Source organism: Leucoraja erinacea, chromosome 25 (genome assembly GCF_028641065.1).
Source record: "Leucoraja erinacea ecotype New England chromosome 25, Leri_hhj_1, whole genome shotgun sequence".
NCBI lineage: Eukaryota > Metazoa > Chordata > Chondrichthyes > Rajiformes > Rajidae > Leucoraja > Leucoraja erinaceus.
In genome coordinates this window covers 24020844-24046430 of record NC_073401.1, presented here as the reverse complement: position 1 = coordinate 24046430, position 25587 = coordinate 24020844, and the positions used below count along the sequence as shown (strand labels likewise).

The 25587-nt window shown below is 40.5% G+C and overlaps 1 protein-coding gene across 2 annotated transcripts in view; it reads right to left on the bottom strand.

The window, feature by feature from the left end:
• The window catches only part of cita (citron rho-interacting serine/threonine kinase a), a 144324-nt gene that overhangs the window by 80413 nt on the left and 38324 nt on the right, over positions 1-25587 (bottom strand). For both annotated transcript variants that reach the window (XM_055655232.1, XM_055655233.1), the window contains exons 11-12: positions 14223-14328; positions 11150-11293 (exon numbers count right to left, since the gene is read on the bottom strand). In XM_055655232.1, coding sequence (XP_055511207.1) covers positions 11150-11293; positions 14223-14328 — 250 coding nt within the window. The remainder of the gene's footprint in view (positions 1-11149; positions 11294-14222; positions 14329-25587) is intronic.

The following is a 25587-nucleotide window of genomic DNA, read 5'->3' as shown; positions in this document are numbered from 1 at the left end:
ACAAAAGTCAAATTTTAAACAAGTCATGCTGAAATAAATACCACCACAGAGTCAAACCTCTAGCCATTATATTCAGACAGTCAAGAAATCTAGGAAGAAAAATGTAACTGTAACCAAATGTAAATGTTGATATATAAGTTAGGGTGCTAGGAAGATGAAATCAGGCAACATCTGACATTGTACGGAATCCTGCTATCCAAGCCACTAAATCAAATTACTTTGCAATCTGTTTATGTGGTTCGCATTTGCTTGGCATGGAGTGCATCCATACAGTTCAAAAGGACTCATGTCCTAATTACCTAGCTCCAGAAAATTAAGTTTGGCTGGAACCAAAAGGGCCTGTCCCACTGCGGCGACCTAATTTGCGAGTTTAGAAGAGTTTGCCCTTGACTCATACTCGCAGCATGGTCGACACGAGGTCTTAGGAGGACTTTGTAATTCTCCTTGATGCTCGAGAGTAGTCCCCGCATACTCGAGGCCTCAGCTAGGTCGCACCTTTGTTTTCAATATGCTGAAAAATGCCCGCGAGTAAAAGAGTTCGCTATGGAAAAAAAATCAATATTTTTTTACTTGTAGGTTTAGACGAGGTAGGTTATAGTAGGTCGGCATGCTTTCTGAAGTAATCCAGGGCAATCGAGGGTAGTTGAAGGTAAAGCTCGTTGAGAAAAAAAAGGTAAGTAAACCGGACGCTAATGTTAAATGCCCGCTAAACTTATGAAACATTGTCTGGCTTCTTAAAAGTGTCTCCACTCCTTCTCCCCCCCCCCCCCCCACCCCCACACTCTCTAAAGGACTTACCGTAACTGTGCCAGCCATCTTTTTCCTTCCTATTCATCGCGGGTGTGAATTTCAGACAGCGCTCCCCCGCTTTGCTTTGTGTGTGTGGTGTATGGTGTGTGGGTGTGTGCAGATGGTCAATCCGGCTCGCGGTTTCATCGCTGACGGTCGATCCAGCTCGAGGTTTTTCAGGCGAGTGCCTTCGAGCTTGTAGGTCTAAGACAGTCGTTGAAAAGTCACGTCAGTGAGACAGGCCCTAAAGTTCACATTTCCTCAGATAAACAGTAACTGCTAAATACTGTTCATCTACCCACCTCACCAGCTGAGATGACTAGCAGGTTTCAAGCAGACTTTAGAAACATAGAAAATAGGTGCAGAAGGAGGCCATTCGGCCCTTCGAGCCAGCACGGCCATTCATTGTGATCATGGCTGATCGTCCCCTATCAATAACCCATGCCTGCCTTCTCCCCATATCCCTTGACTCCACTAGCCCCTAAAGTTCTATCTAATTCTCTCTTAAATCCATCCAGTGACTTGGCCTCCACTGCCCTCTGTGGCAGGGAATTCCATAAATTCACACCTCTCTGGGTGAAAATGTTTTTCTCACCTCAGTCTTAAATGACCTCCCCTTTATTCTAAGACTGTTGCCCCGGGTTCTGGATTCGCCCAACATTGGGAAAATTTTTCCTGCATCTAGCTTGTCCAGTCCTTTTATTACACTCTATCCTTTCCTACTCTTAACTGTTACATTTCAGTGATACAACGCACCGTGTAGACAATGATAAACTCTGTAACAAGTCTGAGCTGGTCGATTCAAGGCACAAGGGAATAACAGACCTGGTTCAAGTAGAAAACCTAATTAGCCACAGTGATAAGATTAGCCCCTGATATCCATTACCATGTTGAAAATCAGAACAGATCGTTTTTACCCAACTTCTAATGATAGACGGGCATTCTTTGGATAACTAATAAACATGGTCTCCGGCTTTCACTAATTATTAAGGTGATTGCAGATATTCACGCATCCCTTCCAACTAAACCATCCCCCCCCCCCAACCCAGGACCTTTCCCCTGCAACTGTTGGAGATATAACCGTCCTTACACCACATCTCTCACTTCCATCAATGCACCATTTGCCATTTATACACCAATCTTTGTCTTAGGCCTCCTCCATTGTCATAGTTGGTCATATGCAAACTGGAGGAACAACATCTCATATTCCACTAGGATAGCTTACAACGCAATGATATGAACATTGAATTCTTCAGCAACATGTAACATCATCCTCTACCCCCTTTCTCTCCCATGCCCATACCCCACCCTAGTGCACTTCTATTGTTCCACCAGTTCCCAAAACTGTTCCCCCTCTCAGTCCTCCTGCTCCATTCCCCTCCTCCGTACACTTAACTACCATCCTCGTGTCCCCTTTCCCCTCCGCATACTTTGTGTTTTGATCAAGATTCCATCATCTGCTGCTTCTCGTGTCTGCAGACATTCATTCGCATTTGTCGGATAAACCATTACAAGATCAGCGCAATCGTACACAATTACACACCCACCTACCAAACCCCACAACAATTGTGCCTTCAATTATCCAAAGAACTAAAGTTCTGCAGCAGCACTTGCTCATCTCATTGTCTTTCAGCCAAACTGAGCAGAAAATATGTGAAGGAGTCTCCTTTCTTTAATCTAGCTGCAGACTAAACCTCAACATTTCCACATCAGCTATTAAACAGGCATCTGCTGTCACCATAATAGGTCTCAGTAGGATGTACCAACAGCTTGATGTTGAAAAACAGTGTTATATAAAAGGTTTGCTCCTTATTAACTATTTAACCCAGGTTTTCATGCAAAGGCAAAGGGATAACATGAATGGAAATTGTGCACACTTTACTGAGCTACAAACCTTTACAATAGCTCTACCTCACACAATTTGTCTTAAAGCTGGGCCAAAGCCACAAGGAAGCGTTTCTGATGTATTTCATAACCAGAACTTTTTAGATGTTTTCAGAGAAAAGTTGTCAAAAACTAATTCCAATGGCTTGTATGTGAAGGATGAAATGACAATTAAAATGAGCATTCATGGAGAACGTTTAACATAAGAAAACCAAACAAAGTTGTAATAGATTTCAGTCAGATCCTGATAAGTAGAATCTATCCATTTTTTAGCTCAAAATTAATGTTCTTCTGAACCCTGGTGGCCTTAAAACTAACAAATATGATGATTAGTGCGACCAGCGAGATTCCTAACTAAACAGAACAATATAAAGCAATGTTAATATTTGAGCCATATATATATATATAAGATATATGTGGTGTGTATTACTGTAACTTATTGTACTTCTAAAAAAAATAAAATTAAAAAAAATATATATATATTTGAGCCATTTCCTGAGGAAGTTATTCACTGATCTACGTCAGACTAGGTCTGGAATTTGGGTGCCAGAGTTGAGACCTACTTTCTGCACTCTTCCCATTTACATGTTGACTTCCCGCAAATATATGTTGGTTTCCTCCAGGATGGCATCAAATGAATTCCAGCCAGCATCCATATATAAATATATGGTGATTGGCTGGCTCTCCAAGGAATTTTCCTCCTCGAAGAATGTAATATTCATATAAATGCAGATGGTTACGCAGTTATGAGGCTTAGCAGGTTTGTTAAATTTAGGGATCCAGGAGTTATGTGACTAATGGATTAAATTATTATTCCGATGGAAAGAATACTATCCTATGTTGTACTGACAGTCAGAACTGAAATACTATTTCAAATTTCCATGGTGGTTGCTAACGTTGGAGGCAACAGCCACTTGGGAACTTGCACGAATCCCATCTCGATCATCAGTAACACTCTCATCATGAAGAGTACATTCAAGCATAATGATGGAACTCAGTAATGTGGGGACATTTGAAGCTTCACAATTTAATTGTATATGCTTTATTCTGCTGGTTGCCAGAATGGCTTTACATTCCTGGGTCTGGGTTAACTCTGACTCAAACTGAGAGAGCATAAGCATACAGAATCTGGAACAGTGGTCTGCTTGGGTACCAAAGTAAAACCCAAACTAACAAGATTAATGCAAAGCCAGAGAAACATAAGTATTTTGATGCCTGATCTGACTCAAATCTTGTATGCATTGACTGTCTCGACAAAGCTAGGGTCACACACTAGGTTTGACAAAGCTAGGGTCACATAGCCAAACAGTACCCTAGAACTCAACATATACACACATTGAGTACTGACCCAGTGTATACTTCATAAACATTTGAGAGATCATTCCCCGAGCTGGAGTTTATAGTTTGATTATTCCACCAATGACAGCAATCACCAGGGGAAATTTGAAATAACATTTCAGTTTGAGACACCAAGTCAGCACAATAGATGTTGCTGATGCCCGGGGATCATTTATGGCAGTTCTCTTAAATATGAAAAACAACTGATGATATTACCAAAGGTTCTTAAAGAAAATGTTCATAAATTTACCACATTGCATTCAATAGAATAATGCAGTCAAAACTTTCCTGGTTCAATTCTTAGGTCCCTCCAGAACCTGGGGCCACAGTTTAAGAATAAGGGGTAAGCCATTTAGAACGGAGACGAGGAAACAACTTTTTCTCACGGAGAGTTGTGAGTCTGTGGAATTCTCTGCCTCAGACAGCGGTGGAGGCAGGTTCTCTGGATGCTTTCAAGAGAGAGCTGGATAGGGCTCTTAAAGATAGCAGAGTCAGGGGATATGGGGAAAAGGCAGGAACGGGATACTGATTGGGGATGATCAACCATGATCACATTGAATGGCGGTGCTGGCTCGAAGGGCCGAATAGCCTACTCCTATTGTCTATTGTCTATCCACAGTTAATCCCAACAGAACGCCATCTGGACTTAACATGCTAACATTATAAAAAATACAAAAAGGCAGAACCACATTACTGCTCCCAATGGAAAAATATCAGTGGATTCTGGGAGAATTCTATTGCAAAATAAAAAGGCAGTTGCTGTGATCGCTCCCGCTTTTACGTAGACCATAGTTATTCTCCCGATTCAGACATGAGAAAGATCTCTGAAATGAGGTACGAGGCCATAATTTTACCCACTTCCCCCCCCAAAAAATACTCATACCCAATAAAAACAAGAGAAAAGAAAAAGCAAACAAAGACAACATTTCATTATAAACGCACAGAAATAATAACTGGACAGATTTATGTTTCAAGGCACCAGGATAATCGCATAAAGTTGTTGGCCGAAATCTAAAAACCTTTTTACATGGTCAGTTATATGTTTGTTTGTTCCAAAGTTGGAAATAAAAATAATTAATACATTTTTCCAACAATTTCGAAGGAAAGAAACAGTGTATTATGAAGCACTTCAACATTGAATCCAAGTACATTTGCATATTGAGCGCAGGTAAGGGCTGGTCCCACTTACGCAACATGTCGCGAGGGGACACCTGTTTGGTGGTGAGTAGTCGCCCAAAGAGTTGTACCTTTTTCTGGTCGCCGCTGGATTTTCAACATGTTGAAAATTTTCGGCAACCTGCTGCAACTACGACGGGTGCTGGCATGTGGCTGGAAAAAATCGCGTAAGTGGGACAGGCCCTACAGGTACCTACTTAAAGGGAACAACATTACATGCAATTTTAATGTATATACTTATTTTCAGAGTGGATGTTTTATTATCAGACTACTCTTAAGTTAAACTACTTATTTATCTCCCTAATTATATTATTCATGGAATAATTATATATATATATATAGATTAGATTTTATTTCATTTGCAGGAGCATTACAAAACCCTTGCATAGATATAAACATCATGACTGCTTGCATAATATTCCAAGCAATGCAAGATAAAGCAGCCAGGTATTTAGAAACTAGTATTAAAATCGAGGGAATGGTAGATTATAAATGGGGATTGAATTACTGAATGCTTTGGAACTATCAATGATCAGAGAAATGTAGCAGGGATTTGTTAAGAATAGATCATGCAACTCAATACATTTCTCTGAAGAGATGACTAAAATCCTGGCTAGGGACAATTCTACATAAATTATTTATACAGACATCTGCATTCAAACACAGTAAAAATTCGTCACAGAGATTGTTGGGCAAGTTCAAGAAAATTGAAGGCCTCAAGGAAATTGGCTGAGGCAGGGAGAAAACAGAGATAAAAGACAGCGACTCATATTGGCATGGTACAACTAGCAGGATCCTACAAGCATCTCTGTTGTTGACACAAATATCCACTGCCTTTGATATTTATATATAGAATACTTGATCCTGCTATAATTTCCAGCCTGCAAGTGTCTATGGCAGAACAAAAATGTAGTCCGAAGGCATCTCTTCCATTTCCCTGTCAAACCATCCAAAATAGTAGTGAGAGTGCATACAACTCATTGAACTAATGGTGAGAGTGCATACAACTCATTGAACTTGGTGAGATCTGTTCCCAATCATAATATAGACACAAAATGCTGGAGTAACTCAGCGGGACAGGCAGCATCTCTGCAGAGAAGGAATGGGTGATGTTTCTGGTCGAGACCCTTTTTCAGTTTGAAGAAGGGTCTCGACCCAAAACCTCACCTATTCCTCCCTTCCATAGATGCAGCTTCACCCGCTGAGTTTCTCCAGCATTTTTGGCTGCTTCCTATCTCAAGGCACTTACTCAGGAAATCAAAGGGGTTATGACCTGCCCTTTCATGTCTTCCTTTCCCGCCATCCAAGGAGCCAGATATTCCTCAAAAATGAAGCAGCTATTCATTTGCACTTTGCCAAATCTAGTGTACTTCATACAGTGTCCACAATGCGGTCTTCTGCAGATTGTGTAAAAGTTTAAAGACCAGTCTTTCAGTGAAACCTCGAGTTTCCAGTTTCCTGCCACTTTAATTCTCCATCCACCCATACTCTGACCAATCCGTCTGTAGCCCCTTGTACTATTACAATAGGGTTCAACACAAGCATGAAGAATACTTCATCTTCTTCATCACAAGTTGCAACCTTTTGGAGCCAATATGACATTTCCAACATTTGGTAACCGTTCTTTATTTCTGTCTGTATCAAACACACTTTTGGAAAGCATTTGATAAAGTCCCACATCGGAGATTAGTGGGCAAAATTAGGGCGCATGGTATTGGGGGTAGAGTGCTGACATGGATAGAAAATTGGTTGGCAGACAGTAAAGAGTAGGGATTAACGGGTCCCTTTCACAGGCAGTGACTAGTGGGGTACTGCTAGGCTCGATGCTGGGACTGCAGCTATTTACAATATATATTAATGATTTAAATGAAGGGATTACAAGTAACATCAGCAAATTTGCAGATGACACAAAGCTGGGTGGCAGTGTGAACTGTGAGGGGGATGCTATGAGAATGCAGGGTGACTTGGACAGGTTGGTTGAGTGGGCAGATGCGGTTTAATGTGGATAAATGGGAGGTTATCCGCTTTGGTAGCAAAAATAAGAAGGCAGATTATTATTATCTAAATGGTGTCAAGTTGGTAAAAGGGGATGTACAACGGGATCTGCGGTCCTTGTTCATCAGTCAATGAAAGTAAGCATGTAGGTACAGCAGGCAGTGAAGAAAACAAATGGCATTTTGGCCTTCATAGCAAAAGGAGTTGAGTATAGGAGCAAAGAGGTCCTTCTGCAGTTGTACACGGCCCTAGTGAGACCACATCTAGAGTATTGTGTGCAGTTTTGGTCTCCATATTTGACGAAGGACAATCTAGTATTGAGGGAGTGCAGCGTAGATTCACAAGGTTAATTCCCGGGATGGCCGGGACTGTCATATGCTGAGAGAATGGAGCGGCTGGGCTTGTATACTCTGGAATTTAGAAGGAAGAGAGGGGATCTTATTGAAACATATAAACCTGCGCATATTTTCTAGGTTTCTATAAGATTATTAAGGATTTGGACATGCAAGAGGCAGAAACATGTTCCTGATGTTGGGGGAGTCCAGAACCAGGGGCCACAGTTAAAGACTAAGGGGTAAGCCATATAGAACGGAGATGAGGAAACACTTTTTCACACAGAGAGTTGTGAGTCTGTGGAATTCTCTGTCTCAGAGGGTGCTGGAGGCCGGTTCTCTGGATACTTTCAAGAGAGAGCTAGATAGGGCTCTTAAAGATAGCAGAGTCAGGGGATATGGGGAGAAGACAGGAACGAGGTACTGATTGTGGATGATCAGCCATGATCACATTGAATGGCTTGAAGGGTAGAATGGCCTACTCCTGCACCTATTGTCTATTAAAAACAGCTATTTTGTAAGTCATCCATGTGGCATATTGACTCCGTTTTTTTCTCTCCATTAGTACCGGCTGACCTGTTGGACACTTTCCACAGCCCTTCTTTTACCAACATCTAACAGAGACAATAATGCACAATCTGCTTCTAACTGCTACATGAATCCATCCTGAATAGGGGTGGAAGAGGTACAAGTGTCTGAGGTGGAATCTTGTTGGGAGCAGGTAGAAATTGTTGAGCTGTTTTGACAAATCAAACATGCAGTTAATCCCAAAGTGTGGAGCTGAATATTACAATGAAATAAATGATAATTAATTGTGAAGTTACTCAATAATGCTGGAAAGACTGAAAGTGCAGAGATATTTGGGTTGAAATACCTGTCAACAGCTGGCCAAAAAAAAAATAGACCTCTTGACGAGGTAAGCAGAGATGCATAAACATAAAAGATCTGTCGAGTTTTTCTCTTTGTCTACTTGCACCTCTCACTCACCTGCCTCTCCCAACTCCAGCCCTTCCTCTCCTTCGCTCATTGTCTACTGACTCCTGCTTCACCACTTCTATCTTCCCTCTCCACTATGTTGTCCTGCAGGATTGTGACCCGAATCAAGACACTTCATCCCTCCTCCCCTCATCCCAGAAGCTGCTCAACCCACTGAGTTCAACCAGCAGTTATATATTACATCACATTAATTACGTTAACCCTCTGGCATCCAAACGCAATCTAATCGTGCCTAAGCAGATACAATTGGATCCTCGACTCCCTCATCCACAGACCACAGTCTGTTCGAATTGGAGGAACCACTTCATCCTCAGCAACAATTAGTACGGGAGAACCTCAAGGCTGCGTGCTCAGCTCCCTGCTTTACTCACTGTATACCCATGACTGCGCAGCCGGTCATAGTGCAAACTCCATCATCACGTTCGCTGATGACACCACTGGTTGGGTTTGATGGGGGACTTTAGTAGGAGAAGGATGATGACCCACAATCCTGTTTATAGTAAGACCAAGGATTTGATTGGGGACTTTAGTAGGAGAAGGATGAGGACCCACAATCCTGTTTATATCAATGGGACGATGGAGAGGGTCAATAACTTCAAATTCCTGGGCGTGCATATATCAGAAGACCTTTCTTGGACCCAGCAATTGTAAAGGAGGCACATCAGCGACTCTACTTCCTGAGAAGATTATGGAGATTCGGCATGTCGAAGAGGATTCTCCTAAACATCTACAGGTGCATGGTAGAGAGCATTCTGACTGATTGCATCGTGGCCTGGTTCGGCAACTTGAATGTCCAGGAGCAAAAAAAACTATAAAAAGTTGTGACCACTGCCCAGTCCATCACCGGCTTTGACCTCCCCACTGTCGAAGGGATCTATCATAGTCGCTGCCTCAAAGGCAGTCAAAATCATCAAGGACCCACATCATCCTGGCCACACACTTATCTCACCATTGCCATCAGGAAGAAAGTACAGGAGCCTGAAAACTGTAACATCCAGGTTCAGGACCAGTTACTTCCCCACAGCCATCAGGCTATTAAACACAATGAATAATCTTTGAGCTCTGAACAGCAAAAGACTATATTATTATTTGTTATTTGCACTATATTTGTTATTTATTGAACTTTTTCTTTTTTTCCCCCCGTTATATACAATGTTTACAAATTCACATATTCTGTTGTGCTGCAGCAAGTAAGAATTTCATTGTCCCATCCGGGACATATGACAATAAAACACTCTTGACATCAAAGGAGACATAATTGCACGGGTATTTGAAGAGTGGTGAGACTCTTATGAAAACTAGATTAATAATCACCAAAAATGCACGTCAGGAACATTAATTGGCCTTTACTAAAAAACAGGAAATATTTTCTCCAATGCATAAAGTGAGATGGCTCATATAAAGAACATGAATTTTGAAGTTTTGCACAACATTATGTACCTGTGAATTTATTCACATTGCAACACATGGGCTGTTTACCATAGCAACCGTTTCATGCGTTTCAAATATGATCATTTACTTTTTAGGGGGGGAATGAAAGCGAACAGACGAAATTATCATTTACATTGTTGTCAGCAGCACTAAATGAGGCTGCAAACACAATAATGGTACTCACTGAAACCCACACTTCTGGATGGCCACAAAAAGGGATGCAGCCTCATTAAGGAGCAGCCAAAGCACAAAATACACCATTTGGTGCTCTGACAGCTTCCAGGGAGGGCTGGTAAACTCTGCCACGCACCAACATGGGACGATTGCATAAAGCTGAACATCATGTGGAAGAGAGGAGGGGGTGAGAAATGATGATCCATATGCATCTGAGTTTTAATAAATGTCTCAGATGATAGATTGCAAGTATGCAAGCTTGCTGAGGACACTTAATTGGAAGCAGCGCAAGTGGCAGCATTAAATTAAAGATAGACACAAAATGCTGGAGTAACTCAGCCAGTTAGGCAGCATCTCTGGAGAAAAAAAATAGGTGACATTTTAGGTCAGAACCCTTCTTCAGACTGCTTTTATTTTATTTTATACCCTCTCTTTTCATTACTTTTCATTTCTAAATGCCGGCAGGATATCAACCGCCTTAACTTTTCGACTCATCTACCTACTCTAACCTCACCCCCTCTGAAAAGTAGTGTGAGGAAGGGTTCTGACCCGAAACGTTACCCATTCCTTTTCTCCAGAGATGCTGCCTGCCACTCTGAGTTACCCTGGCATTTTGAGTCTATCTTTAGTATAAACCTGTAAATGCAGTTCCTTCCTACACACTAAGCATTAATTTAAATGTATATATTGGTAGAAAGTGAATGTAAACTCTGATCAAAGTTTTCATGGTTTTCAAAGGAATTGATAAAAAGGCGAGACATCAGAAATTTCTGCTGATCAGGAAATCAAAGACATCATGCAAGAATAATGTCAAACCTTTCATCAGCAAAGTTACAAAACCCTTCTGTAAAGATTTTTAACCAACACAGGGAAAAGGCAGTTATGCAGAATGTAGTTCAATCAATCATGATTTTGGTCAATGAAAGGGCAATTGAGAGGTCAAAAGCATATCCTCTGACAGTATGTTTTGAATACTTTCTTGCCAGTGTGTCCATCAGTTGCATTCATGATCCAATAATGGAACATCTACTTACACTACATTCTGTAATGTACGTTGCCAAATCTTGCTCCAGGATTGATTTCTGGTTTTCAGAAGCCTGAAGTTCCATGTCCTTTTGGTCAAGCACGGTTTCCAGCTCACAGACTTTACGTTGTAAATGGGTGACTTCTTGATCCATCTGAAAAAAAGATCTTTAAAAAATCAAATAAAGCTATCATTTAGTGTAATTAACACAGATGCGTCCAAAACCTCTGGTTAAATAACATTTCAGGCTCAATAGAAACTGGTCATTTCATGTAAAAGTTAAAAGACAACTGCAGAGGAAAAAAACTGATTGAAAATAAAGCCTTTCGACCTCCTTCTTTACAGTTTCAAACAATCTCATATATCTGTTTTTACCAAAGTATTGCCACTGATCATGTAAATCAGTGATATTTTCACTGCAACCTACGTCAATCCTTTATTCGGGTCTCAATCCTTTACATCGTTTTGCACTCACACAAAAACCCGAATCTGCTAAGTTTCTAGTTTAGACACGTGATAACTACGATTTCAAATGTGAAACCAAGTAAGAAACAGATTATTTTAGAATTGCTGAGGTTTTTATGACTATACTTTATACTTTTTCTATTATGAACAATTTTAGCCATCATATCGAATGTGCTATTTATGCCCTAGATAGTCAAATACTTTTTTTTCCAAGCATCCCTGCAGCTCACCAAAAAATTATTTGTATTATAGAATAGGAGAGTCCAACAGACCATTCAGCCTGTTATGTATGTCCAGTTCTTTTGAAAGAGCTATGATCTTTCACCAAAGCAAAGAGTGGAATTCTCCCCCACAGAAGAGAATGTTCTGGATATTTTCAAGATAGAGTTAGATTTAGCTCTTAGGGCTAACAGAATCAACGGATATGGGGGAAAAAGCAGGATATGGGGAAAAAGTTGATTTGTCGCCAGAAACAGTTTTTCCTTATTTATTCTACAAAAAACCATGTTTATTCATGATCACCTTCGCTTGACATTCTCTACTCTCAGCAGACCGACCAAAGTTTTTCCATTCTACAGGTAACGTTTTTCTTTCTGTCACTCTTCTACTAAATTATATTTGTGTCTTCTTAATGGCCTTAACATTCTTTCCTAAAGTCTAACCAGTTTTCCAGCTTAGGCCAGATCAGTGTTTTATAAAAAGGGATGACCATAACTCTTGTACATTTGTGCACAATGCCTCTGTTTACAAAGCAAAGCAAGTCATATGTCTTTTTAGTTAATTTTCCAACGCGTTTACACAGCACAACAAACAGGGACAGAGCCAAACCCATCATTGTCCGTTTTTACATTCCCTGAAAGTTATACCAAGTTCACATGGCCAGCATCCTATCCCAATGCATCACATCTTGGTTTGGCAACTGCTCTGCCCAAGACCGCATGAAATTGCAGAGAGTTGTAGATGCAGCCTAGACCAACATGCAAACCAGCTTTCCCTACCAATCAACTCTCTTTGCATTTCATGCAGCTTTGGGAAAGGAGCCAAAATAATGAATGACCACTCGCCCTCTGTTCCTCTCTCCCATTGGGCAAAAGACACAAAGGTTAGAAATTACTAAGGGCTAAGGGTATATATAGTTTGATAACCCAGCCAACCTTGTACTTTTTCCTACTGTCACACTATATTTTGAACTCTTTTTCTCTGCACTACTGGTTATACCTGTGATCGTACTCATGCATGATATGATTTGACTGGATAACATGCAAAATGCATGATATGATTTGACTGGATAACATGCAAAACAGAGATTTTCATTGCACATGTGACAATAATAATTCATAACCAACCAAGGCATAAAAAATAGCAAAAAAAAATTCTAGAGAAATAGCGATAGATATTTCTAAAATCTTCTTTATCATGACAATTAATTGTACAAAACTATTTCCTGTAGAAATGCAGGAGGGCACATCATTTATAAATATCAGTGAACGTGAAGATAAATACTACTCTTAAAGTAGCTAAATAGCAACAAAAAGAGTTCTTAGAAAAATAATTAAAATACTACAGATACTAAGAATCTGAAATAAAAAGCAGAAATTGCTAGATATACTCAGTAGGTCAGATTGTATATGTGGGGAGATTCAGGTCAATGTTCTTTCATTAAAACATTTCTGTAGGGTGACAGTCAAAAATCATTTTTGTTCATTGATGTCGCCTGACCTGTTAATTATTTCCAGCATTTCCAGTTCTTTCCCTGCAGTTCTCAGAATCATTTATCTATTCTTGTCATTACATAATTGGCCAAGGTAGTGGTCATAAGATTGGGCAAATGAGATTTTGCAATTTAAAAAATAAATAAATAAATAAATGCCAGTATTCAACAATATAATTATAAAATCTGACTGTGCTGAACAATTACAATCCAGCTGCCGTTACTATTTACGTTCTGTTTCTAAAAATTAGCATACAAGTTTTCCTCATTAGTTGTGTTCTTCAAATAAGAGAGCATGTATTACTGGTTTTACATTTTTTAAGAAACATACGGTGAAGTAAAATTTCAACTTTATTGATTTTCTAAGTTTGTACAGATTTTGTACGTTCTCCCTGGGACCATGTGGGTTTTCTCTAGGTGCTCTGGTTTCCTCCCACACTCCAAAGGCATGCAGGTTTGTAGGTTAATTGGCTTCTGTAAATTATCCCTAGTGTGTAGAATAGAACTAGTGTAACTAGATCACTGGTCAGCATGGACTCGATGGGCCGAAGGGCCTGTCTCCACACAGTATCTCTAAACTAAACAAGTTCTAGCAGAAGTTCAGGCATAGAAACCATTGGAATATTTGCACAGAAATTTTGTTCATTGTGGAGTAATATCTGAGAGAACGAGATCTACAACATTTCCGACAAATAGATCAAACTATTTTTATAATAAGATTCAACGTAAGATTTGCTGTGAAATCGTACAAAGATACTGGTTACCAATTTTGTATACAATCTCTGCAAATTAAAACTATGTAATGTTGTTAATGTGAAAGATTAATAATAATGAATTTGAAACATACTACATTATTTATAGGAATACAACATCAAGAAATTCCTTGCAGACTTTGTCCATCATATACCTTATGACATGTGTCCTGAGTCTCCAACAATTCCTTATTCTTTAACATAAGTTTTTTTTCCAGAGAGTTAGTCTTGGCTGGTGAGTCCATCAATGAAGTTACAGATCTGCAAAAATATTTAGATTATTTTATTATTATCACACACCTTGAATGAAACCAGGTTATACAAAAAAGCTGGAAAAACTCAGCGGGTGCAGCAGCATCTATGGAGCGAAGGAAATAGGCAACGTTTCGGGCCGAAACCCTTCTTCAGACTGATCGGGGGCGGGGGTGGGTGGGGACAAGAAAGGGAAAAGGAGGAGTAGCCCGAAGGCTGGGGGATGGGAGGAGACAGCAGGGGGGCTGAGGGAGGGGAGGAGACAGCAAGGACTAACAAAATTGGGAGAATTCGATGTTCATGCCCCCCGGGGTGCAGACTCCCCAAACGGAATATGAGGTGCTGTTCCTCCAATTTCCGGTGCTGCTCGCTGTGGCCATGGAGGAGACCCAGGACAGAGAGGTCGGAGACGGAGTGGGAGGGGGAGAGACTGGATGAAACCAGAGTAGTTGCCAAATTCACTTATTTTGTGATGTTATATCAAATTATTCACATATAAGTGAGTTGAACCACAATACTTTTTTATTGTCCATAGAAATTTTCTTTCCAAAAAAACAAAACACTAAATTATTTAGGATGCCTCATCATGTATGAGATATAGAGGATTTCAAAATTAAAGCATGAACATAAACCTAGGTACAACCAGATTATCTGTTAGTTAAAAGGTTGTTCTGTAAATTAGTTGCAATTAGTGTATTAGTCCTTTAGATACAATACATTATCTATATGATCTATATGATCCAACGGGCTTTTACAGACAATGACCATGAACAACAAGACAGGATCCAGTCACCATTCCCTATTCATAAATGGCATTATTATTGCTAAGTCCCCCACTATGAACACACTATGGGGCCATCAGCAGTCTGTTGCTGTTAGAGTGGCCTAGGCAGGTAACTAGTGTGCACTTTTTTAATATGGTATACAACTTCCACTGTGTGTAGGGGGTAGATACAATAAACGTTTAAGGTAACAGACTGGGTAGGCCGGTCAACTTTGTCCTGGATTATAGAGCTGTGTTTGAGCATTGTTGTGTCTGCACTCAGCTGGGCAAGTAAAAGCGCATTCCACCACAGTCCTTGTTAAAGTCCTGAAGATGGTAGAGAGGATGTCACATAGAACAAGGTGAATCATTTGGTGCAATATATACAGCATACATTCTGGATTCACAGGCACAATTATTTACGTGGTTGGTCCAACCGTATTTTCAGCCCATGGTGATTGTGTCGTTACTGAATGAGAAAGGGCATATTTTGTCCCGTTAGAAGATATGTTTATCTTAGCACTCAGCAAAAGTGTAACTCCTAAACATTGCACTCTTGTACTGGAGTATTCTGAAACTTCATCAGAAGTACAAAACCTGGTCACATGAACAAAAACTAGGAAAAATACAAAGTACCAGATAGCATGCAGCAATTCATCACGGTTCTATGGACTCGGATTCAATGCTGACCTTGGTTGCCGTTTGTGTGGAAAATGCACCTTATCCCTGTGGCCATGTGGGCTTCAACTGGCTGCTCCAATACATTTCCACATCCCATATATGTGCTGGTAGATCAATTGGTTACTGAACATTACCCTTAACATAGATAGGTGGCAATATGGTATACAACTTCCACTGTGTGTAGGGGGTAGATAGGTTGGATAGACATATCACTGAGAATTAGTTGTGGGGCTGGAGTAACATGAGGAGTGGGGGACCAGCTCAATGAGCTGTGTTGGGGTGAATGGGATTTGTTGCATTGTGGTAAGTATTAATACATCAAGGTAATATAATTCCTCAATTCAATTTGTGTACAAATGGACTCCAGTTAAAAAGTAACACTGATTCAAAGTTTATACATATCCCAAGGCAATCATAATTAAATTGTCACATAATTGGCCATCCCCTTCGGGTAGATCATGATACAAAGGATTAAATGATGCATTGCAATAAACCACAAAATTCTCTTCATTACTGGTTCAGGTGCTGCAGGTGGTATTGCAAGTCTGATTTATTGTCACCTAAGCTGCCACTCCACCTCCACCTTTCTTTACTTTCCCATATTTCCAGAAAGCCTCGTGTCTTTATATCTAAGAATATTTAGAACCCCTCTCTCTTTGTTTAAGCTAAGGTTATTTGACTGCCATTGCATCATAATTTTTTGTGATTAACAACATAATGTAATCAACCTTGTGTTTCAAAGTTCATAGGCATGCAATGTCAGTACCTCAGGCATTTGTGTACTTACTCTTAGCCTGGTTTCATCTATTTTGTTCCATTTATCTCTCCCAAATCAGGATGGGCAACCCCTATAATGCGAGTGAATGACCCTGTAAGGACATTGGTTCCAGCTCTGTTGGAATGTAACCCATTGGGCCCATATGGGTCCCACCTCCCCCAGAATTGGTCCCAGCGTTTCAGGAATCTAAAGCCCACTCTCCTGCACCCATCTCTCCAGCCAATCATTTATCTACACTATCCTCCTAATTCATAAGATCATAAGCGATATGAGTAGAATTAGGACATTCGGCCTATCAAGTCTACTCCACCATTCAGATCCGATTCAGATTCAGATTCAGATTCAATTTTAATTGTCATTGTCAGTGTACAGTACAGAGACAACGAAATGCATTTAGCATGGCTGATCTAGCTCTCCCTCCTAACTCCATTCTCCTGCCTTCTCCCCATAACTTCTGACACCCGTACTAATCCATCTAATTCACTCCACAGGCACAAGGTGTCATCAGCCAATTAATTTGAGGTCCAGTTTCTTAATCCCATTCTAAACCCTTTAATAACCCATTTTCTACATATGCCACTGGCACCAATATGGATCTCAACCACTGCATGTTCACCCACCAGCAGATTTTGTTGTAGCATTAAGAAGGTAACATGCTTGAGGGGACAATACTTGTCAGACTATTTGGGAAGAGTAAGCAGATGGGTGTGATTAATGGGATAGCTCATGATTATGATGGACCAATCAACCTCTTTCCTTAATCATTTGATCTTTCTATTATCTCGCAAGGAGAAGGTTAGTTTGTAACACGTTGAGTCATGATGACCATGGATGGAAAGGGTTAAACAGACCTGTGTCAGATAAAATGTTGTCAGCAAACAGCCATACGCATGCTTTTCTGCTAAATTAACAGCACCACATTCAAGCAAGCAGCTTTCTTAGAAGAGCAATTATATGTTTTGGAAGAATGCTTCGGCCAATTTGGAAGGACTTGTTCATGAGGCCACCTGCAGGGTCACCAAGATAAACTCCTGTCTTCCCAGAAACATCAAAGATTAGCTTGGTGTTTAGTGTGAGAAATAACTCTTGTGTACCACACTAAAGAGGATCGCTAATTTGAAAGCAAAGTATCAACTGTTTATTTTAGATAAGGGTAGAAGCTCAGGCTTTTTGGTATAAAAAAGCTTGTTACATAAAGAATGAGCTTGTGGGACATTGCTTTCGAACTGGGTCGCAAGTGGTGCCAAGGGAAAACTGCGAGCCATGCTGCACACAGAGCCGCCTGCCACTGACTGGGGGGCCACCTGACATTGTTAAGTATAAGTTGTTACATATAGATGTGTTGTCCACAAAAAATTGTGCATTGATTAATACCTTGTTTGTACAGTATCTGATTCTGAAACCAAATAGTTGCAATCAAAACAACTAGAATAAGCACTGCTTGGTGCATTACATACCTGTATGAATATCTGCAGTGTACAAAATCATTCTGACCAAAAGTTTTAATTAGAGATGCTGTAACAAATAACCTGAGAGAGACTTACCTCCGCAACTGACAAACAGAGACAATTCCTGACAAATAGTTTGCAATCAGTAAGGTTAGGTGACAAAACATCCCCAACAATAATTCTAAACACTGGTCCCCTGCAAGGCAGGGTCCTGTATACTCTCGTTACACTCACAACCGTGGGGCCAAATTTTGCTCTAATTCCATTTACAAGTTTGCAGATGACACCACTGTTGCGGGCTGGGCAGCAAACATTGATGAGATGGAGAACAGGAAAGATAGATGGAGATAGCATGATATCAAGTCAATAACATATCCCTCAATGTCAGCACAATGAAGGAGTCGGTCATGAACCTCATGAAACAGGTTGGAGTACATGTCCCAGTCTGCTTCAATGGTACTGGAGTGGAGATAGTTGAGCGCTTCAAGTTCCTAGGGGTAAATATCACCAACAATTTGACCGGGACCAACCATATCTGCATGGTCTGCATCCTAGGGTACTCAAGGATGTGGCTCTAGAAATCATGGACGCATTGGTGATCATTTTCCAGTGTTCTATAGATTCTGGATCAGTTCCTGTGGATTGGAGGATAGCTAATGTTATCCCACTTTTCAAGAAAGGAGCGAGAGAGAAATCGGGGAATTACATTAATTGCCAGGATGGTGGGACTGTCATATGATGAAAGAATGGAGCGGCTGGGCTTGTATTCATTGGAATTTAGAAGGATGAGAGGGGATCTTCTGGAAACACATACAATTATTAAAGGATTGGACACGATAGATGTAGGAAACGAGTTCCCGATGTTGGGGGAGTCCAGAACCAGGGGCCAGTTTAAGAATATGGGGTAGGCTATTTAGAATTGAGATGAGTAAAGACTTTTTCCACACAGAGAGTTGTGAATGTGTGGAATTCTCTGCCACAGAAGGCAGTGGAGGCCAATTCACTGGATAGATTCAAAAGAGAGTTGGATAGAGCTCTTAGGGGTAGCGGAATCAAGGGATATGGGGAGAAGGCAGGAACGGGGTACTGATTGCAGATGATCAGCCATGCTCACATTGAATGGCGGTGCTAGCTCGAAAGGCTGAATGGTCTACTCCTGCACCTATTGTCTTTGTATCCATGTATGTCAATTATACAGCCAAGAATGCACACCAATGCCTCTACATCCTCAGAAGATGAGGGAAATTTGGCATAACATTTACTAATTTCTACAGATGCATCATAGAAAGCATCCTTTCCGAATGCATCACAGCTTTGTATGGTAAATGATCTGTGCAAGAAAATACACAGAGATGTGGACCCAGCCCAGCCCATTACACATACCAGTCTCCCCCTTATTGACTCCATCTACACTTCACGGTATCTTGGGAAAGCAACCGACAAGGATCAAGGACCGGTCATTTTCGTTTCTCCCCTTTCCTCTCAGGTAGAAGCTTGGAAGGACATACCACCAGATCCAAGAATTACTTCTTCCCAGTTGTCATCCGAGTCTTGAAGGACCTCGCATAAGGATGTATTCATGATCTTTCAATCTACCTTGTCGTGGCCCTTGCACATTTTGTCCATCTGTACTATTCTTGCAGCTGTAACACTATATTCTGTACTCTGTTTATAATCTTTGTTCTATCCATTGTACCCATGTGTGGAACGATTGCAGTCAAATGGTATGATCTGCCCGGATTACATGCAAAACAAAGTTTTCACTGCATCTCATAGAAATTAAAACATAGAAATTAGGTGCAGGAGTAGGCCATTCGGCCCTTCGAGCCTGCACCGCCTCTCGATGCATTTAACAATAATAAACCAATACTAGAAGCCAAATTGAATATAATAGAGAAACTCTTATTCAGAATAGCCAAAAAGCAGCTCGAGGGCGTGTAGAAAGGAATTGCTGATGCTGGTATATACCAAAGATAGACACAAAGTGCTGGAGTAACTCAGTAGGTCAGGCATCATCTCTGCAGAAAAAGCCAGAGAGAAGAGTGAAACTCAGTCTGAAGAACGATCTCGACCCGAAACGTCACCTGAAATCCTTTTTCTCCAGAGGTGCTGCCTGACCCATTGATGTTACTCCAGCACTCTGTGTTTATCTCTGGAGGTTAGAGCGCCCCAGGTATGCAAACGGATAAAATCAGCAGATGAAAACAATCAGTAAAATATATGATTGAGTCATGCGCTGTGAACCACTAAAACTGCTCATCAGCACACTCATCCAACTGGCAAATATCACACTGGTAATAAGACTCAAGTGCATGCATCTATGAGCTAAAAGTAGCTTGCACATGATGCATGCAACTCAGGGAACTGCTGCGTGACCCCGAGCAATAGTCGTGTTCAAAGCACAGCGCTGGGAAAAGAACATCCCTGTTGACATGAGGGAGACAGTTATCTAATGACTCCTTTCATTCTGACGCGCTTAATATCACAAAGAGTACACAAAATGAGAGCTTTGCAGAATTAAACATTTTTACAGCATACAAATGATTTGCCCGAGCTGTCTGCAAAAGGATTAATGAAGAAAAACAAGCTGGTGATTAAAATTTATTTAGCTTTCGCTAAATAAACAGTTCAAAAATTGACTGTTGTAGCAGACATTGAGGAAGAAAGATTCTTAGTGTGTCGAAAGGAACTGCAGATACTGGTTTATACCGAACATAGCTAGGTAAGGGTTCGCTACCCAAAACATCACCCATCCTTTTTCTCCAGAGATGCTGCCTGACCCAAGAAAGATTTAGACTTGAGCAAGTCTGTATCAATGGACCAGTCAAACGGACATAAAGTAGCAAGTTAAGTTCAATCCAGAGAAATAATGATGGTGCACTTGAAGACGACAAAATAGGCATGGGAATTAATAATAAATGGAACACTGAGAAATAGAGGAGAATAGAGAGTACTTAGAGTGCCTGTCCATTAATCTCAGACAGCAGAGAGGTATATATGCAAGGTGGTTCAGAAGGCAAATCGATGTCCTCCAAGGCATGTAATACAATAGTTAGTTGGGTCACAGTTAAAGTACTGCGTATGATTCATGTCATCATTTAACAGAATGGATGTGACAGCATCAGTGTACAAACAAGGGTCATTACTCTGACTGGAGATCTTTTATGATATGATGACATATTGGCTAAAGTACAGTTCAATTATTTGAGAAAAAAGGAAACTGAGAACTTTAGACGATAGAGATAAAGTGCGGAAGCAGGCCCTTCGGCCCGCCAAGTCTGCGCTGTTCAGTAATCACCCCGTACACTAGCACTGTTCTAAACACTAGGGACAATTTACAATTTTGCCTAGTGTACGTCTTTGGAGCTCGGAAGGAAACCGGAGCACCTGGAGAAAACGCATGTGGTAACAGGGAGAACGAACAAACTCCGTACAGACAGCAGCCATAGTCAGGATCAAACCTGGGTGTCTGGTGCTATAAGGCAGCAATTCTACCGCTGCGCCACTGTGCCGCCCCAGTACCGAAAAGTGGCTTAAGTGAGGTATGTAACGAGAGGCCTAGAAGGAATAGGAATCAACTTCCTCGAGCAGGAGAGTAATGGCTGTGGACGAAGGCTTATTATAATAGGTAAAGTGATTATAGGATTGAAGGAAAAAAAAAAATTCTGAAAGATGAGGAGAAATTTGGATTTCACAACCTGTAAAAATGGCAGAGACCGATCACATTTAAATAGTATTTGATGAGCATTTGATGAGCTGGTGTGGACCAAGAACTGGATAGCTTTGCTTGGCCAGCATGGAACATTGGACTTCTCCTATGCCATACACATCTACGATCACAAATGTGTAGAACCATGAAGTAGTTCAAATCTTGTCAAAAGTAGCGGCTGCTTACAAAATGTGAGAACCAAAAATAACATTCAATTATAATTCACCCACCACAGACATATACTGCAGCTCACGCTCAAAATATATTGCGGATGCAAATATAAAGGTTTGCAGTGCATAAATGGTTATAAAGAGTATTGCCATTAAAATAAAAGTTCAATACCATGGGAGCAACTACTCCTTTAAAACAAGCAACTGTCCTTTTTTGATATGATGAGGTGTGATGATAACTATAAACAGATTCTATCTAATGTTTTATGTACATTTTTAATCCAAATTTATAGCACATGCCACATAAAAGCAGAAACAAGGCTGTACATATGTCTTGAGCTTCCTGACTCACTCCTATTTCATCATTTTCCCACCTCATCTTCACAATCCTTAATTTTCTTTATGCCAAAAATCTACTGTACATATTCAACAACTGGAGTAGGTGGGTATAACTTGAAATCGGAGAATTCAATGCTCATACCAGTGGGTTGTAAGGTACCCAAGCAGGCTATGAAGTGCCATTCTGCCATATTGTGTGCGGCCTCGCTCTGGCAATGGAAGAGGACAAGGACAGAAAAGTCATTATTTGGACTGGGAAAGTGAACTAAAATTGTTGGCAACCAGGAGATCCAGCAGCAAATGCAATTCAACAATTCAAAAAGACAAGTTTAAAATTTAATTTAAAATTCTTAAGAGGGCAGATGAAGAGCTGATATTTTCCCTGACTGTGGTGTCTGGAACCAAGAATCACAGTCACAAAATAAATGATCAGGGAAGACAGGCCTTTATGAGGAGGGAAGTCAACCTTCGCGATTCTCTATCAAAGATAATGATGGTGGATCAGTTTCTGAGTTTATTTAGAACAAGATAGATCAGATTTGAATGACGCAGTAGACTTGATGGGCCGAATGGCCTAATTCTGCTCCTATAATTTATGAACTTATATTGCCTAGTGTTTTATACAAAATACGAAATCTATACTTCCATGCTACATCCCATTGTGATGCTGCATACGAATCCATATAGACATTGTCACATGAATGTTTTTGTTTATCCGCTGAAATTATTATGTCCTATTTATCCCTGCTCTTTTGTGAGACACGTGGAACATAGTTTCCACCTACACTCCTACTATTCCACTAATCCCTCTTCATTAGATCCAACCCCAGGAAACAAAAATGCAGCAAGATCCATTGAATTGCGTCACACAAGTGCCCAGCAATAACAATCCCCAACAGAAAGGGTCTACTCTCCATTAATAGCATGACCATCATTAAATATTCACAACTTGGGGGGGGGGGGGGGGGGGGGGGGGGGGGGGGGGGGGGGGGGGGGGGGGGGGGGGGGGGGGGGGGGGGGGGGGGGGGGGGGGGGGGGGGGGGTACCATTTACCAGAACATTAAATGGACTAATCGTTCAAATACCACGATTACAAGATATATAAGGCATTAATCATGGAATATTTTCCACTTGTATAGATGAGTGCAGTTACAAAATACTTAAAGTTCGTACAATGCAGGACAAAGCAACCTGTCACCAGTGCATCGTGGCTGCAGTGTGTACCATCTACAACATGCACTGCAGTTATTGGCCAGGAATACTCCAATAACACCTTCCAGTGCAAGAATCTGCACCACATAGAAAATCAAGGACAGCAGTCTCAGGATTGCAGCCACATGAGAATGTCAACCCCCTGCAAATTCCTCAAGAGACAAATCATCTTGATTTGGAACTATTTTGGTGTTTCTTCATCATTACAGGGTTAATATTCTGGAGCACTCTACCCAAATGCATTGTGCCAAAAGAACTTCCCCCAAAGTGGTTCAAGAAGGAGATCTGCACCGTCTGAAGAGCAATTAGCAACGGGCACCAAAAAGTTTATCATGCCATAAATAACAAAATAGTAATCCTCGCAGAATCTTGTGTTTCACCCAGATCACATATCAAACTTCTAATCCCCAGGGAGCATTGGGCAATCGTATCCCATCTCTCCTCACAGGTCTTGAGCAGATATGGCAAGTATAATACATGGGTGATGGCTCTCTAAAGAAATGTGTGCCACATGGCTAACTGCTCTTTGCTACAATGGCTGGTTGCTACAATTGCCATTCTCTGCCTCTAGGAAGTGACCCCCTCCATGCACGGTAGGGGGCACACAATAAAAAAGTGTTGCTTCACAAAATGTGAGACCTTTTATAAATATCTTTGTATGTAAATAACCAGCTACTCTCCATTATCTTAGGTGGTGAATGAGAGTAAGAGAGACAAAGTCAAAGTTAATAGCTTTCTGGCACCATGTGCCCTGTTAGTTATTTACACACCCCTGCTTACCAAATCATATCCTTCACATTCATGTACACTCTTCCCATCCCTGGTGAACATTTCCAATAATTTATTTTTACTGTATTTTTCTAGAATTTCAATTCCATATTAAACCAAAACCACATATGTCCATTCCATTCATTCAAACAAACATACTGGGGGAGTACTTCAAAGTGGATTAGAGTTTTCCCATAGGGAGGAACTGCAGATGCTGGTTTACACCGAAGATACAGGGAGATACAAAATGCTGGAGTAACTCAGTGTTGGTGTGTCTGAAGAATGGTCTCGACCTGAAATGTCACCCATTCCTGCTCTCCAGAGATGCTGCCCGTCCCACTGAGTTACTCCAGCATTTTGTGTATATCCACAGAGTTTTCTTGCTGCCCTTGAGAATATTCTTTCCACATCAAATCAAAGGTAAACTACAGCCATTTGTCCCACTGATGTTTGTGGGGTCATGCTGCATGCAAATTCTCTTCTACTGTTCTTTACATAACAATTGCTGCACAGTTAATAATGTTATTTTAAAGTACTGAGATATCTAAGACATAACAAGGTGCTGCAAAAATAGGCAGTTTTTTAAAAAACAGACAAGATACTTCCAATGCAGTTATAATAACTGAGCTAACATGAAATATATTATCAGATTACTATTTCCTCACAATATATTCAGTTATTAGCTGTATGATGCTATCACATTATTGAAGTTATTTTTAATATATCCATTAAAGTAATTGCAATGTAATCTGTCTACATTTATCAACTGAATAAAAATAGGATGGATAATTCTGTCATCAAATTAGCCCTCAAATGTACCTGAACAAATCATCACAATTACCAGAATTGGGTTGATATTCTTAGAAACGGCCATATCAACTTGCATTGTAGAGTGTTACTTATGTAGGATCAGGATACATACAATTGCTGCTTTAGTCCGGCTCACCAGAGTTTTTTAATGAAGTTAAAATGTCAATTGTGATTTCAAAGTGTGTAGCTTGATGTTACTCTAGGGTACGATCATCAAAAGATATAGCTAATAGCTTTACTACTAAATATATAGCTATACATTAGAACAACCAACAGAGAGCCAAACAACAAGGCCCACAATAAGAGAACTAGGCACAGGCTGCACCATAAGACTGTGCTCAAATGCTAACTGTGGTGGTACTGCATTTTTTAATCATAAGACTAATTAACAAATGTTGAAATAGCAAAATTCTCAATGAGTTAACTCTGTTGGGACACTTTGAAAGTCAATGATTTTTCTGTGAAGAAATCTTTATAATTTCCAGGTAAGTTAAAATGTCAACATGTAACTATCTTGTATGGGGATTTCAAAACAGAATTGCCTGACTTAATCTGCACATTGAAACACTCTGCCACTTTCTTGTTCTACT